The sequence below is a fragment of the Marmota monax genome, unplaced genomic scaffold (assembly GCF_021218885.2).
Source record: "Marmota monax isolate L192 unplaced genomic scaffold, Marmota_monax_Labrador192_F-V1.1 WCK01_AAM20220418_F8-fsc00008, whole genome shotgun sequence".
Taxonomy (NCBI): Eukaryota; Metazoa; Chordata; class Mammalia; order Rodentia; family Sciuridae; genus Marmota; species Marmota monax.
In genome coordinates, this window is record NW_026694432.1 from 24,976,690 (window position 1) to 24,993,780 (window position 17,091).

The 17,091-nt window shown below is 35.9% G+C and overlaps 1 protein-coding gene across 26 annotated transcripts in view; it reads left to right on the forward strand.

Annotated features, from left to right (window-relative positions):
* Positions 1–17,091, forward strand: part of Eif4g3 (eukaryotic translation initiation factor 4 gamma 3) — a 294,828-nt gene that overhangs the window by 207,876 nt on the left and 69,861 nt on the right. For all 26 annotated transcript variants that reach the window (XM_058571093.1, XM_058571091.1, XM_058571090.1 and 23 more), the window contains 2 exons: positions 12,734–12,822; positions 16,530–16,773. In XM_058571093.1, the coding sequence (XP_058427076.1) occupies positions 12,734–12,822; positions 16,530–16,773 (333 nt within the window). The remainder of the gene's footprint in view (positions 1–12,733; positions 12,823–16,529; positions 16,774–17,091) is intronic.

Here is a 17,091-nt window from a genome sequence, read left to right on the forward strand (position 1 = left end):
GTATGATGTCATTTCTTTTGGTAAATATCTACGGGTGAAATATCTTGGTTACATATATATATATTACATATAAGTTCATTATATATGTAGGCATATATTTAATTTTTTCAGAAATCTCAGTTAATGTTCCATAGTACCTGTGACATCTTATATTCCCACCAACAGTGTATGAAAATTTTGGGCTATGCTTTTGCTGGTGAATTTTTTTTCTATGCTTTCCTATACATATCGGACCTATTTCTGAATTTGCTCATTTTCCCCCCTTGATCTAGTTGTCTATTTTAATGACAATACCACATTCTTATGATTTAAGTCTGAAATCAGATAAAGTTCTCCAATTACATTCCTATTTTTCAGAATTGTCTTGGCTCTTCTGGGTCCTTTTTTTCCCCCCCATATAATTTTTGAATCAGTTTTTTTTATTTTCTGCCCAGAAATCTGTTGGCATTTAATTGTTTTACACTGGTTCTACAGACAGAATTAACATATTGCAATATTAAGTCTTCTCACCAATGATATTTATTTAATTCTTTAATTCTCTAGAAGTACCTAGTATAATAATAAGGTCTTTTGTTAAATTCTTTTGATGCTTTTATGAATGTATGTTTTTATTTATTTTTGTTCATCGGTAGTATGTGGAAATGCCATGTATAATAAGTAGTTTTTGTCTAGTGTCCTGCAAAGTTCACTTTTTTTTGGGGGGGTGGGGCAGGGGTGAGTACCAGGGATTGAAATCAGGGGCACTCAGGACCACTGAAGCCACATCCCCAGCCCCATTTTGTATTTTATTTAGAGACAGGGTCTCACTGAGTTGCTTAGTGTCTCACTTTTGCTTGCTTTTGCTGAGGCTGGCTTTGAACTCGAAATCCTCCTACCTCAGTCTCCTGAGCTGCTGAGATTATAGGCGTGCGCCACCACACCTGGTTATACTAGTTTTATTCACCTTTTTGTAGAGATTTCCTTGGATTTTTCTACCATAGATTATGTTTTATGTGAACAAAGATAGTTTCACTTCCTGTATAACTAGATGAGCTTTTTCTTTTTTCTAATTAATTGCACTAGCTAGAACCTCTATATCAGTGACAAATGAAGCGTTGAAAGTAAACATTCCTGTTTTGTTCCTGTCTCGAGGAGAAAACACGTGTTTCATCATTACGTTGGATGTTAGCTACGAGATTTATTTATCCAGTTGATAACTGATATTCATCTGCCCTCATGAGGACCATTGGCCTGTATAATTCTCATAATCATCATTTATATACCTGGGTACTGCTGTCCTCAAAGGAATAGATACTGTTTTTTCCTTACATATTTGGTAGAATTCACCAGTGAAAACATGAGAAAAATATAATTCATAATGAAGAAAAAAATCAATTGAAACTGATTTGAGGTACTTGGTAAAATTAGCAGAATGATGAAGTGTTGTAACTATATTTCATATATTCAAAAAGCAGAGATAGGAATTGACATAATGGAAAATACAAAAGTTGATGGAACTAGTAAATAGAAAACCTACCTCATCTAATTGACGTTTTATTAAACACTGAAATAGCAAGTACACTATGGCAGATTTAACAAGATAGATCATACACCATGGTGCATAAAAAAAATTCTAATGAGTCTGAAAGGATTCAAGTGAAAAGCGGGTATGTTCTCTGGCCAGGTGCAGTTAAATTAGAAGTTGAGAAAAATATCCCTGGAAATCCTCCATATTTATGGAAACTAACCACATACTTCTTCATAACTCAAAGTCAAAAGAGCACCTGTCAACTATTTTGAACTGAATGCAAATGAAAACCCAACAGCAAAATTTGTGGAACATTCCATATATTTACTGTTGTGACAAATCATCTTAAACTTAGTGATGTAACAATTTGTTCTTTCAGTTTAGGAGGTCAGAAGCACAAAGTAAGTTTCACTGGGCAAAAATCAAGTTCTCAACAGGTCTCTTTCCTCTGAAAGCACTATTGAGAATCTGTTCCTTACCTTTCCATTTTTACAGGCTTCCTGAGTTCCTTAGCTGGGGTCCTTCCTCCACCTTCAAAGCCAACAGGAGAGCATTTTCAAATCTCACTCAGTCTCCTGCCTCTTCCTTTCACTTTTGATTTCATTGGATTCACTGAGTTAATTCATGATAATGCCCTTCCTATCTCATGATCCTTAATTTTATTACATTAGTGGTACTTTTGCCATGTAAAATTAATATTTATGGGCCAGGGTTTAATACATGGATATTTTTGGTGTTCTGTTTATTTTTATTATTTTTATTTTATTTTTGCCTACCATACTACTACGACAATATTTAGATGAAAGTTTATACCACTAAACTGCCTATATTAGAAAAAAGAAAGAAATTTATATTGTTGACCTAATCTTCTATCTACTGAAACTAAAAGAACAAATTTAACCCAAATGAAATAATTAAGGTAGGAATTAAATGAAATAGAAAACAAGAAAAAGCATAGAAAAATATCACACTATTCCCTATTGAGACTATCAGTAAAATAAACCTAGATTTGACTCTTGTTCTGATGATGTTTTACTGTTAATGCCAAAATGGAAACATTTTCACTTGTGTTATATATGTCTGTCTTTGATTTGTTATGTATATCTATTCTAAATCTAGACTTCTTGTTTATCATACTTTTTGGTTTCAAGGGCTGGACTTGAGGACTGTCTTACACTATTTAAGCTTCTTGTGAAATAGTCATAGAGCAGGAAGCCTATTTTTTTAACACATAACTGGAAGCATAATTATCAAACATTTCAAATACCGCACCCTGAAAATATCCTGGAAAAATCACTGATGGACTTAGCCTCTAAGTTTTTCTTTTGTGGGCATCTCAGTCACCCACTATTCTCACATATCGTATTGCCATTGTGATTCTTCGCCAGTTCAATTACAGCTTCATTGTAAGACTTAGCCTTATCTTACCTGGTTTTCTTCTTCATGCTGCACCAGTTTCCTATTTGATGTTTTTTTAGATTCCCATTAAGAATTCTTTTAAAAAGTTGGAGGTGGTGACAGAATAGAATCCTCAACCTATTGAAACCAGTTTGAGGGACAAATCTCTTCAGCATGAGATAGTCCAGATGATTTAGTGCCAGCCTGTAGGATCAGAAAGCTGTGCAAAGATAAAGCAAAATAAAAACGTACACAAAACCTCAGGAATGAATGAGAAAGAGATTAAAGTAAAGCATTAAGGGTGGGAACTCTCTGAAGGTTCCATTGATGGAACATTCTATTCTGTTTAGTACAATTCTGTGACAATGCACTTGGGCCCTTGCCCTTCCCTCACCAGTAGTGAAGTATCAATACAAGTCTTCATTTCCTTTCCTTTTTTTTTTTTTTTGGTTACTTCAGAGGTTTTGGACAGTTTAATCTCATATTTTAGAATTGGGGAAGGTTGCCGTGTGATCCAGGAGAATGGAGAGCTGCAAGACTGCTAACTCAGGATCTCTTGGCACCAGCTCCTCAGCTAGTCTGCTCAGTTCAAGCACTCCCAGGCCTTTCCATTCTTGTTAATAGATTTTTAGGAGGACAATCTGCCGACCCATAAAATCCTTCCCACAAATGTATAAAAGCAAAAACAAAACAGATTGATCCCCAGTATGGTTTTGGGTCAGGGGATTGACTCCAGGAGCACTTTACCACTGAGCTGTATCCGTAATCCTTTTTATTTTTTATATTGAGATAGGGTCCTGGTAAGTTGCTTAGAGCCTCACTGAATTGCTGAGACTGGCCTCAAACCTCTGGAATCACTGGGATTATTGTCATGCATTATTGTGCCTGGCAAACAGTTTTTAATTTAGTAAACATTTACAGAACTACAGTAAGCATCACAGGTATTCCACTTATGAAATTGCATACTAAAGATATCAATTCCTTCCTCCCTCTCTCCCTTCCTTTCTTAGTACTGTGGTTGAACTCGGGTGCTCTACTACTGACCTACATCTCCTGCCCACACCGCCCCCCCCCCCCTTTTTTTTTTTTGAGACAGGGTCTCACTAAATTGTGAAGGCTGGCCGCAAACTTGCCATCCTGCTGCCTCTGCTTCCTGAGTCACTGGGATTATAGGCGTGCATCCCATACCCAACAGTGTTGTTGTTGTTACTGTTTGATACCAAGGGGACATAACCACAGAAAGACATCCCCAGCCCAACAATGACTTGTCCTCCTGTAATAGGACTTCACCAATTTAGTTTATCCTAAATTTTGATAATTTTGGTGACCATCTGTTTCATTCCATTAAAACATGAAATTTCTCATGTTTCTGTTCCAAAGCAAAGAGTTAAAGGAGCTAGATACCTAGGAAAAACTCCCATGACAACAAGGAGATAAAACAGTCTTTCATGATGTTTCAGTTACAAAGAGTTGGCTCCTTGGTTCTTAAATATTCTGTAGTTACAATGCTGATAAGAGGCTTCTTTACCTTGCCCTTTTTGGGAGGGCGAGGGATATTATTTGGCCTTGAACCCAGGACCTCTCACACATGCTAGACAATAGAGAAGTGCTGTAGCACTGAGCTTTGTCTCCAGCCAGTCTTCTTTAGTTTTAAAGATTTACATATATATGGGTGTGCATATATATTAAAGCCAGTATATGTATAAATTGCCAGAATTATCATAAAGTGTATCAGGAAAGGGATTTGTCAGGATTTAACTCATCATAAATTCAAAATTCTTGGGCTTGGGATATAGCTCAGTAGTGCACTTGCTAAGTAGACCCAAAACCTTAGGTTCAATCACCAGCTGACAAAAAACTTAAATCCAAAATGTTCTGGACACATACATCTAACTTCCCACTCTCATAGCTTAGTGAAAGGCTAGGTGCACTATTATTGTGTGTCCATGGTGATAAATTGGCTGAGGTTCATTGCTGCCAGCTGCCCAGCATTGTGATACATATTATCATGTATTGCCCTAACCTGGAAAAATAGCAGAATTCAAAATCTGGAGTAAATTCTTCCCGAATGCCTATTTCTTTCATATCATCATAAAATTGGAAAATCATAAGTCGATATAAAGTCACAAGTTTTCTCTGGCCAGAAATCTAAGTAAAAGAAGGAAAGGACTGTTTGTTTTTAAGACCCAGGAAATATTGAAAAAACATATTAAACTCATAATTTACTTGGGTACTTATCTGATTAATGAAAACATAAAAAGAAATTATCTAGTAAAGGGAAGCAATATTAAATTTGCCTATAAGGTAACTTTTACTAAAGTTGATTTCAGTTTTAATTACAGAGCTAGTAAAATACCTCATTATTAAACAGTTACCTATCATCAGTACAGTGGCACATGCCTATAATCCCACTGACTCTGGAGGCCAAGGCAGGAAGATCATAAGTTCAAGGCCACCCTCAGCATGTTCGCAAGACTATGTCTCAAAGTAGAAAATGTAAATGGCTTGGGATGTGGCTCAGTGGTTAAGCACTCCACTTCTGTCCACCCTTGCAAAAGAAATAAACTAAGGAAGGGTCAGCCTAGATATGTAGCATATGCAATAAATAAAAGTTACCTATCAAGTTATCAACCTTTTTCACATTCTTTTAATGTTTCGTTCCTTCCTTTCTTCCTTTTTTCATTATAAATCTAATATAGGTTGAGTATCTCTTATCTGAGCTTGAGGCTAGAATTGTTTTCAGTTTGAAAGTTTTGAGCAGTCCTGGTCTGGAAACTGAAATGCCCCAAAATCCAAAACTTTTTGAGCCTTATCTTGAGTCTGAAAAAGTTTCTGATTTCATAGTTTTGAATGCAGATTGCACAACCTGTCCTAAGACTCCCATGAGTTCTCCAGATCCTCAGGAGAAGATAATATACAAAATTATAATGTTCAGAGTAAAATCAACATAGTTTAAGAATGCAGTGTAGAGTGGTTGCTTGGCATGCCTGAGGTCATGGGTTTGACCCACAACATTGCAAAGAAGAAAAAAAGTAATAATCTAGTAATCTAATAATCTAGCAATCTAAAAAAAAGTAATCTTTTTATAATCTGACCTAAAATCCAAAACAAAAAGCTTCCACTTAAGTCATACAAGGTCAAACTGGGCTTGAGGATTGGGATCTAGGTGAACAGTGAAGCGCTTGTCTAGCATGTGTAAAGTCCTGGATTCGATTCATAGTACAACATACAGAAAAAAGGATTTGAAGTAGCAAATGAAAACCAACTTGAAAGCTTTACTTTTTTTCTCCCAGTTTTAAGTTATTGTTTAAAATATTGAAGGAGAGCCAGGCACAGGAGAGCACACCAGTAATCCCAGTGGTTCAGGAAGCTGAGAATCTGGGCTTCAAAGCCAGCCTGAGCAATGGTGAGGTGCTAAGCAACTCTGTGAGACCCTGCCTCTAAATGAAACACAAAAAAGGGTTAGGGGTGTGTTTCAGTGATCAAATATCCATGAGTTCAATCCCTGGTACCAAAAAAAAAAAAAAATTGAAAAACAGGAAAAAGTCATCCATTATTCAAATAATGTAGTCTAAATATTCATGGTTTTCTTATCCTTACATTAATATTTCTATGGCTGTAAACGTATATGGGATGTAGTATATTGGGATTTTTATATTTTGTCCTTTTCCATTTTTTCAACCTTCATCTATTCTTTATTTTGCTGTTTCTGTCTTCTGTGGTGTTGAGGATCAAACCCAGAGCCTACTACATAGTAGGCAATTGGTCTACCACTCAATTAAGCATTACAAAACTAAATATGCAAATACACATGTAATTGTAGTTTTTACAGTACAAAAAGTAGAATATGCACCAGAATGTTCCAATATCTCAAGAGAGGTGTCATAATTTTTTGTACCTTTATATCTTTCTTTATATCTTTTTTATACCTTATATACATGATAAAAAAATAGATTAATCTAAGTATGTTCACGCCAATTTATGCCTTTGTACATGTACTTTATTGTGTTTTTTTTTAACGTTACAATTTTTTTTAACAATTTTATTTCACTTGTTTATTTTTGTATGTGGTGCTGAGGATTGAACCCAGGGTCTCACACATGCGAGGCGAGCACTCTACCGCTAAGCCACATCCCCAGCCCCTGCATTACAATTCTTTTTTTTTTTTATGCATATAAATATATTTTATAAATATAAAAACCTTTGTTATATTACTAATGCTTTAGAATACTTGAAATGTTAAATCACTCTTTATATCTTTCATTTAAATTTCATTTTGTGTTATTTTTTGTAAACAATGCCAAATAATATTTTATATAATGGGCATAAATAAAGTAACACTGCTACCAGATAATTATATTGCAATAAACTTCATACCTCTTTGTTATTTTTTGCCATTGAATGTGCCAATCCATTCTTCATCATGCTATTTTTGTGGTCATTTAGAACAAAAGGGTCAAATTGATACTATTGTCATTAAAAAGGATGATATGATTAACTAACAGGAAAGAAGATATCATCTGAAGTTAGTCTCGTGGGAGTATATCCTAAATCATCAAAAGGAAGTTCCACCCAGTCTCCCCCATTATAGCAACATCAAACTTATAATTTTCTTACTCTAACCAGTGGATCTCAATTGGTTAAAATAAGATTGGTGTACTGAGATGAATTCAACCTCATCATTTTAGAAGCAAAATTATTTGAATATGTATTATTTTCATGATGAGTTATTCAATTTTTGATAGATTCATTTCAGAGAATTGGGATATATAAATGTGGAATATGACTGTGTAAGCCCTGAATTTAGAGAATCGGAGTTTTGGATAGGAATCCAGGTTCTTTTTTTTTTTAAGTTGCTCAAGAGAATACAATGATCTGGATATATCATACATTTGATTCAAATAGGGTATGAATTCTCATTTTTCCACGTGTACAGATTGCACTAGTATTGCTATATGTATATATGTGGCTGTATAACCAATGTGATCCTGCATTACAATTCTTAATACACATATATACCACAATTTTTGATTCTTTGTATATGAAGTATGTTGACACCCAGTTCATATCTTCAGACATGTACTTTGTATAATGATGTCCATCACATTCCACCATCCTTGCTAATCTGATACCCTCCCCCTTTCCGTTCCATCCCTCTTCCCTATATAGAATTAATCTATTCCTCCCATGCTCTCCCTCCCTACCCCATTAGGAGTCAATCTCCTGTGCTGGCGAGGATGTGGGGAAAAGGGTACACTTGTACATTGCTGGTGGGACTGCAAATTGGTGCAGCCAATTTGGAAAGCAGTATGGAGATTTCTTGGAAAGCTGGGAATGGAGCCACCATTTGACCCAGCTATTCCCCTTCTTGGTCTATTCCCTAAAGACCTAAAAAGAGCATGCTACAGGGACACTGCTACATCGATGTTCATAGCAGCTCAATTCACAATAGCAAGACTGTGGAACCAACCCAGATGCCCTTCAATAGACGAATGGATTAAAAAAATGTGGCATTTATACACAATGGAGTATTACTCTGCATTAAAAATGACAAAATCATAGAATTTGCAGGGAAATGGATGGCACTAGAGCAGATTATGCTAAGTGAAGCTAGCCAATCCCTAAAAAACAAATGCCAAATGTCTTCTTTGATATAAGGAGAGTAACTAAGAACAGAGTAGGGACGAAGAGCATGAGAAGAAGATTAACATTAAACAGAGATGAGAGGTGGGAGGGAAAGGGAGAGAAAAGGGAAATTGCATGGTAATGGAAGGAGACCCTCAGGGTTATACAAAAGAACATACAAGAGGAAATGAGGGGAAAGGGAAAAATAATACAAGGGGGAGAAATGAAGGTCAGTAGAGGGGTTAGAGAGAGAAGAGGGGAGGGGAGGGGAGGGGAGGGGGGATAGTAGAGGATAGGAAAGGTACAGAACACGACAGTCACTAGTATGGCAATATGTAAATCAATGGATGTGTAATTGATGTGATTCTGCAATCTGTATATGGGCTAAAAATGGGAGTTCGTAACCCACTTGAAGCAAAGTGTGAAAGATGATATATCAAGAACTATGTAATGTTTTGAACAACCAACAATAAAAAAAAAAAGGAGTCAATCTCCTTATATCAGAGAAAACATTCAGCATTTTTTGGGGGGGATTGGCTGACTTCACTTAGCATTATCTTCTCCAGCGCTATTCATTTACCATTATGCAGCATTTCTGACATCTATATTTTAGACCAAAATCCATGATTTAATTATTTTTGGAGTTTCTCTAGAAGATAATAATGTTTCTACAAAGAAAAATTGAAAAAGACCTTGATCCAGATCATGTTTTTATACAGAGCAGTTCCATGGGATACATTGTGTCTTAAGTGCTTTTCACTTTTCTGTAAGGGCCACTATTTTACGGAAGAGTTTTTCTCAGTACTCTCACTCCTTCCAGTGAAACTTTCAAGGAAAACTTTTTTTTTTTTTTAATGCACATGGGTTTAATATAAATCAGTAAATGGATATTACTACATCATCCCTAACCCTGTTCTCCTACCTCATTGGTTATCTCCTAGTTTGCATTGAGATATTTGTTAGCTCTTAATTTATAAAAGTAGCACTTGACTCCTAGAGCCCATATGAAAAATAAATGAAAAGCATCTTACCTCGGGGATGACTTATAAGACATCTCACTGGAACTGCACTGTTTTCCTTTTTAATCTTAAGATGGAGTCATTTCTAGGTTTGATGTGGCATAATTTTCTGAGATCTGTGTCCATTCCTGGAGTGTTAGTTAAAAACTGGAATATTTGAAACCTGATAGTCTTTTTTTTTGGATTGGGGATTGAACTCAGGGGCACTCCACCACTGAGCCACATCCCCAGCCCTATTTTGTATTTTATTTAGAGACAGGGTCTTATTGAATTGCTTAATGCCTCACTTTTTGCTGAGGCTGGCTTTGAACTCGAAATCCTCCTGTCTCAGCCTCCCCAGCCACTGGGATTATAGGGCGTGTGCCTCCATGCCAATCTTGATATAGTGTGTGTGTGTGTGTGTGGGGGGGGGTGTTGGGGATCAAACCCAGGGCCTTTGTGTGGGAGGCAAATACTCTGTCAACTGAGCTATGTCCCCAGCCCCTTGATGTAGTTTTTGACATAAATTTTAAACCTCTGCAAAAAAAAAAGCCAAAAATAAATAATTTTTAATACAACTGATTAAACTATGTGCCCAATATTTTTCTAAATGTCTACATAGGTCATGTCATAAATGGAGCTCTGAGGAAAAATAAATTATTTTTTTCTAATAAGTAAAAACTTGCAAAAACCTTAAAATAACAATATGGCTTTTGGGTTACAATATACATTTATAATACCTCTGTCACATAGTGCATTTCCTGTTTGTTCCGTCAGCGGATTTGAGTGCCACACTATAATAAATCAGAAAGGAGAGAGGAAATCCTTAGCTTATCTTGAATTTATTTCCCCTCGTCTAGCTAATTTGCTATCAGTTGTCCTACACATCAGGCTGTTCATCTCTCTCTGTCTCTTCTGATCCTTGTGCCTTTTGTCTCTGCTTTCTTCCCTTCCTCTTCTGCCCCCTTTCCCCAAACCACACAAATTTTGCTGCCCCTCCCCATCAGTAAAGGTAGGAGAGGGGCTGTATATCATTATCTCACTAGGGATTAGTTCTCTGTGTTTCTGTGTTCAGTTTTTAAATGACTGTCTGTTGGATAGTTTTGTGCTCTTTTCTGTCCACCTCTTTTTTCTAAGTTTAAATCAGTATTTTAGTCACTTGAACAAGGTAAATAGCAGTTCATTGTGGTAAATGGTGATTCTTAAAAAAATAAGTAAATAAAATAACTCATGGAAGATTTTAGGGTTGGGTATATTTGGTGTATTCTTGCAAAGAAAAGTTTTATATACATCTTACTTTGGTTTTTGTTGTTTAGTAAATACTACTTCTGAGTTTATATTTCATCCCAATGAATCCTACATAAAATGATCTTCCCCATTTACATGAACGGAATTTAGAGCTGAGTTCATACCAATAAGTAGTAAAATAACATTTAAAATCAATTGTACAGATTGTCTGAACTCTGGAAAGAATAAAAGCAAAATTAAAAGTGAAAGCATTTTGGAGGATGCTTTTAAAACAGGCTGGTTTTTTTATATCAAAAGATCTGTAAAATGTAGGCATTGATAGGAGATTCTTATTCCATGGAAGACTGTGAGGCAATGGTAATTTTAAGCTCACCCATAGGTTCCAAACTTTGAGAAGATGGTTTATTTTGAGTAGGCCACAAAGTAAGAATTACAGGTGGTCCACTGTTGTTTTCTTGTTTATTGTGGTCCCTGAGGAGAAGACAGACTAGTTTTGAGCTATGTTATCAAAGATTTATATAATATTTTTGCAGCTTGGGAAGCTGATCATGACTTCAAAGCCCGCCTCAGCAACTTCGTGAGGTTCTGAGCAACTCAGCGAGACCCTTTCTCTAAATAAAATATAAAAATTGCTGGGGTTGTGGCTCAGTGTTATGATAGAGTAATTTTGGGAAGAAGTGATGCATGTCTCCTTTCCTTGTTCCCCGAAACTGTATGTCCACACCCTCTTGTTTTACCAGAAAAGATTTGTGGCTGTCCCAGAGTTGGATTAAATGATCTTACATTTCTGTAGGGAATTTGATTAGTTGATAACCCTTCGTCTTTGGGTTTGTTCACTTGTGGTTATGCCATGGTATTAATGACCTTTCTTTGTCTCTTCTCTCCACCTGTCCAACTTCCTCTTGTGTGTTGTCCTGCAAGTTGCCTTCTGCAGTATTGTTTTACTATTTTCTGTATATCATTTGATGGTTAAATTATAGTTAAAATTTATATTCAGGTATTAAATGAATCTATGGAATGTATATGCCAGGTGAATTTTTTTGAAGGCCTTAAAGCCTGGGGGTTGTGGCTCATTGGTAAAGCACTTGATAAGCATGCATAAGGCTCTGGGTTCCATCCCTAGTATCACCCCCTACCCCAGATCATTTGTAATCTTGGTCTTCCACTTGGAATTTTTGATACAATAGAATAACCCAGTGAAAATAACCTCTCTTCTTAATTTTTACCCCAGCAATATGATATAGACTAGGCTAGTGTAATCTGAGATGAAAACAAGTGTTGTAAAAGTGCTTCTATCTAGTGAATCCTCAAAGTGTCCTTTTGTTGCCTAGAAAGATTTAAAAACCCGAATCTCAGACAAAATATTTTTTATAGTTTAAAGGCGCCTTGGCTATCTAGTATCACTCCAGTGCTCTTGATCTATTCAGAGGCCTGAGAACGTGACATGCCTAGGATCACACAACTGGTTTAATAGGAGTCCACCCAAGTCTAGAATTGGCTCAAAAGTCATTTTTCCTTTGTAGATACTACATACAGGTTGAGTATCCCTTCTCTGCAATGCTTAGAAATACAGGATTTTTTTAGATTTCAGAGTTTTTCTGATTTGTGTAAATTTACATAGACTTTATTGATTAAATATCCCTATTCTGAAAATGTGAAATCCTCTGAATTTTAGATTTTGGATTTTGATGAATGTTCGACATCTGTATTACATGCATAGGTGTGGCCTACCATGAAATAGAATGAGCCTAGGCCACTGGTTGTAAATCTTTGAACTGGTATGAAAACATTTGCCTTTGCAATATCTCTGAGCTACAACTCCTTAATTGTTCACTTAATCATTTAATAGTCTCCTTGTGCAGGTGAAGTTCCACTGAATTTGAGTACAGGTATCATTTAAATCTAATTCCCTCTATGCCTTTGCTTGGCAAGTAATGGACATGATCTTGTTTTTCAGCTCAAACAGTCATGACTACACCAAAGACATGGAAGAAACCAAAAGATCGGACCCGAACCACTGATGAGTTGTTGGAGGCAGAATTGGAGGTAAGAGACAACAAATCTCTTTAGCTTATCTTCTGATCATTGGTGCCATTTCAGGTTTGAAGTTGTACTTCTTATAGTACCATTTCCCAAACAAAACTTAATGTATTTTGTTCAGAGATTAATTTTTTAAAATCCATTTATAGTAGCATTTTAAAAAGATTTTTAGTAACATGTTTAATCTTCTAAACTGGCCAACTTTTGGTTAACTCTTCCCTTCTCCATAATTCAGTATTTTCTGTATATTAACCTGAACGAAGACTAATCTGGTAACCAAAAATGGTTTTTAAACGAAACCGTTAGCCGGGGTGGTAGAAATATCCAATACAATTTAGGGACATTTATTTTAAATCTGTTGTCTTTGTATCACAGTAACATAACTTTTTCTCATGTGGGTGGTCCCTCTTAAAATAAGCTTCACCAGATTTTGCTGTAGGTTAAAACATAACAAGTCTAAGAGTTGTTGCAAAGAAGAAACAAGAACAAATTTAGTCTTAAGGCTTGCCCTGACAATTTTCTAGTATTAATCTCAGCACCTTTAGTGTTATGTATTAAAATTTATACATATGTGCTGGGGATGTGGCTCAAGAGGTAACGCGCTCGCCTGGCATGCGTAGGGCGCTGGGTTCAATCCTCAGCACCACATAAAAAAAATAAAGATGTTGTGTCCACCGAAAACTGAAAAATAAAAAATAAAAAAAAATTTATACATAAACAATCTACATGTAGCTTTCTTCCCTTTTAAGCTAATCTTATAATCTACTTTATAAAGTAGTTCTTACTGAACATTTAAAGTGATAATATTTAAAATGTAGCCATTATTTGAAGGTAACTTTAGATGCATTTACTTCATAAGGCTTTACTGGCTAGTTAAATTTTTATCTCTTCTTTCAATTAACCAGTACCCTTTGTTTCTTCCCTGTCATTGCTCTTACATGGTGCTCAGTTTGTCACAGTTGTTTCCGTAGCAACCACTAAAATGTTAAATTGGGTTTACTGGGATAAGACTTGTCAATAAATTAATAGAGATGCATATATTTGCTGTGCCCCCTTTGCAGCTGAACTTCAATCCTTAGTATCACAAATATAAATAAAATTTCTCGTGAAGCTGTTAAAATTCGTTTATAACTTTTGGGACATTTCATCAATCATATATACATAGTTGCAGTCTGATTTTCCTACGTTTTAAAAACCTCACTGTATTAAGAAACTTGCTGTTTTCAGTTAAGTAGATTGTGTTTCAACAGGTTCCTGTATCTGGGCATGGTGGCGCATACCTGTAATCCCAGGCTGAGGCAGGAGGATTGCAAGTTAAAGGCCAACTTCAGCAATTTAGCAAGACTATGTCTCAAAATAAAAAACAAAGAGGGATGGGGATGTACTCGGTGATAGAGTACGCCTGTATTCAATTCCCAGCACCCCTCCCCACCCACTTACATAATAGAACAGATTCCTATAAAGGATTCACATTTGACCATTCAGCTAATGTGGTACTCTTATACTTCAACCCATTTTTCTGAGTGAGCAATTCAGGAACAGTTACTACACTTTCCGACTAGTTTGATAAGAGTTTTATCATGCTGAAAGAAAAATCATCATCATACACATTTAATTCTCCTATTTTTGTTGATTCCCTTGACATATCCCTAATAACAGTATGCCTCAGACTCTGCAGTGATTCTGTTTGCTAAAGTATAATTTGTTATTTATGTGTGAAGTTTACTTACACATCTTTTTTACAATTAGAAATTGAATTTCGAAATAAATTCTGTTTTTATGTGATTCAGCTTTACAGAAAAGAGGACCCAGTAAATGTTCTTCTCTAAAATACGTTTTTTTTAATTTTAAAAGATTTGAAGTAAAAATTCTACATAATTATGTAATGTAGATATCCTGTATTTACATATTCAACACATCAATTATCAACGATCTAGGAGACACAATGGTGTCCTCTTGTGGTCCCCGCTACTTGGGACACTGAAACCATTGCTTGGGAGCAATGAGATTGTTGAGTCTGCCAGGAATTTGAGGCCTATCTGGGTAACATTGTGAGAACTTGTTCAGGGAGGAAGAAAAGATTTTCTCGATGACTTGTTCTTACTTATAAAATTGTATTTCTAGATCATTATGGGTTCATTTAGACAATATTACAGTATAAAACGTTTGTTTTTTAATGAGGCTTCTGATTATGATTCAATTTTAGTAGACCTGTTATTCTCAAAGCTTAAAAGATGCCTCCTTTCTGCCACATTTTATAAAATCATTGCCAAACTTAATTTCTTGGAATTTTACATCTCTCTCTCTCTCTCTTTTTTTTTTTTTTTTTTTAAGTTTCCATGTACTGTCCCTGTCCATGGTTGTGCATTTATGTTTATCTACATTTGCATAGACTTTCCTTTTCCATTATCTATCAGGGCTTGAAAACATCTGTTTCTAAAAATAACATTTTAAAATTTAGTATCTTTGATCCACGAAGAAGAAAATTTACTAGTATTACATCTGTTGTAATACTTCTTTTATGTAAGCAAGTAGGATTTTTCACTCAGACTTTAAAAAAATAAAATAAAACATGATTTCATAAATAGTTTGGATGAACACCTGCTGGCATTACCTTTTAAAGACTTTAAACTATCCCCACGCTAGGGGCTGGGGATGTGGCTCAAGCGGTAGCACGCCCGCCTGGCATGCGTGCGGCCCGGGTTCGATCCTCAGCACCACATACAAAGATGTTGTGTCTGCCGAAAAATAAAATATTAAAAAAAAATAAAAATAAATAAATAAACTATCCCCACGCTCTTCATTTCCTAGCTAGAGGACAACATACTGTTTTACGTAGGGTTGTGTTGAATCAGTCCTGATTTTTTGGCTCTTGGTCTAGTATGGAGTTACCAACTGGGATTTCTCTTTCCTCAGTGCTAATTTCAGAGGGTTATGTTCAGAGTGCCAACCTTCATGAAAAAAAAAAAAAAAGATTTAAATTTCATATAGAGCTTTATCCCAAACAGTTTTGATGGCTCATGAGAACCTTAGAAAGTCATTTTGTTTGATATCTGACACCAAAATAGTAAAAAATAATATGAGGAATAATTTTAATTCTTTTTTTGCCTTTAAAAATAGATTTCGTACTTCAGAAACGAGATTTCTCTCTACAGATTTGTATTCTCAGCTTTTCCCCCCACGTTATAGCCTCAGCGAAGACTGAATCAATAAGAAAAATAGATTTTAACCAAAAAGTGTCTTCCTTATAAATGAGGTGTGATTACCTTTTAAAGACTTTAAACTGTCCCCACGGGCTCTTCATTTCCCAGCCAGAGGACAACATAAAATATACTCTCTAGTGTTTCTTTTTATATTTGCTGAGCTTCAGTGGCATGAGGAGGAGTGCTTGTTTTAGATCTCTGACTAGGACTCTCATGCTCATCAACTTCCAAGGATTAGCAGTTCTTTCTGTTCTAACTTTGATACATTTGGATTTCCTTAGTCACATGTGAAAGCATTTCAGTAGCCATTTGAGTTGTCTGCTTTATCCCAGATGATGAAATGTAGAAAGATTTTTTTTTTTAAGTTATAATTCTAGTGCCAAATGCTGAACACAGACATTGTTATCTGGAATGACATGCTCTTCTAATTTTTGAGGATGTAGATGTAGGGCTTTATGTATATTTTCACATACGAATAAAAGGTAACTTCTGTGTTCACTTATGCTTTAGCCTAAAGCTGAAGAGCTTTCAATTGACAGAGTACTTGAATCTGAACAAGAAAAAATGAGCCAAGGGTTTCATCCTGAGAAAGACCCCTCTGACCTAAAAAAAGTGAAAGGTTTAGAAGAAAATGGAGAAGAAGCTGAGCCTTTGCGTAATGGTGCTGAGAGTGTTTCTGAGGGTGAAGGAGTAGATGCTAATTCAGGCTCCACCGATAGTTCTGGCGATGGGATCACATTCCCATTTAAACCAGGTAAGTTCACCCCTCCCTGCCTTCCTGTGTACCTCTTTCTTTCTCCCCTTTACTCTGCTGCCTCCTCACAGACACTGGATGGAGGAAGAGGCTTAACACAGTGTTATAGATTAGTGACTAGCAAATCCAAAGAGTTCTACACTGCAAAAAATGGTATCTGATGCTGGTGCTCCAGGAATTTTTTTAGCATTGGAAGCACCTCTGGGAGAGGGAATCCGTCAGTACCAGGCTGTTGGAATTCAATAAAAAAAAAATTTAGTTTTGTTTTAAATCAAGGGGCCATTATAGATATGACCACGTTCCTTGACATTGTCATTT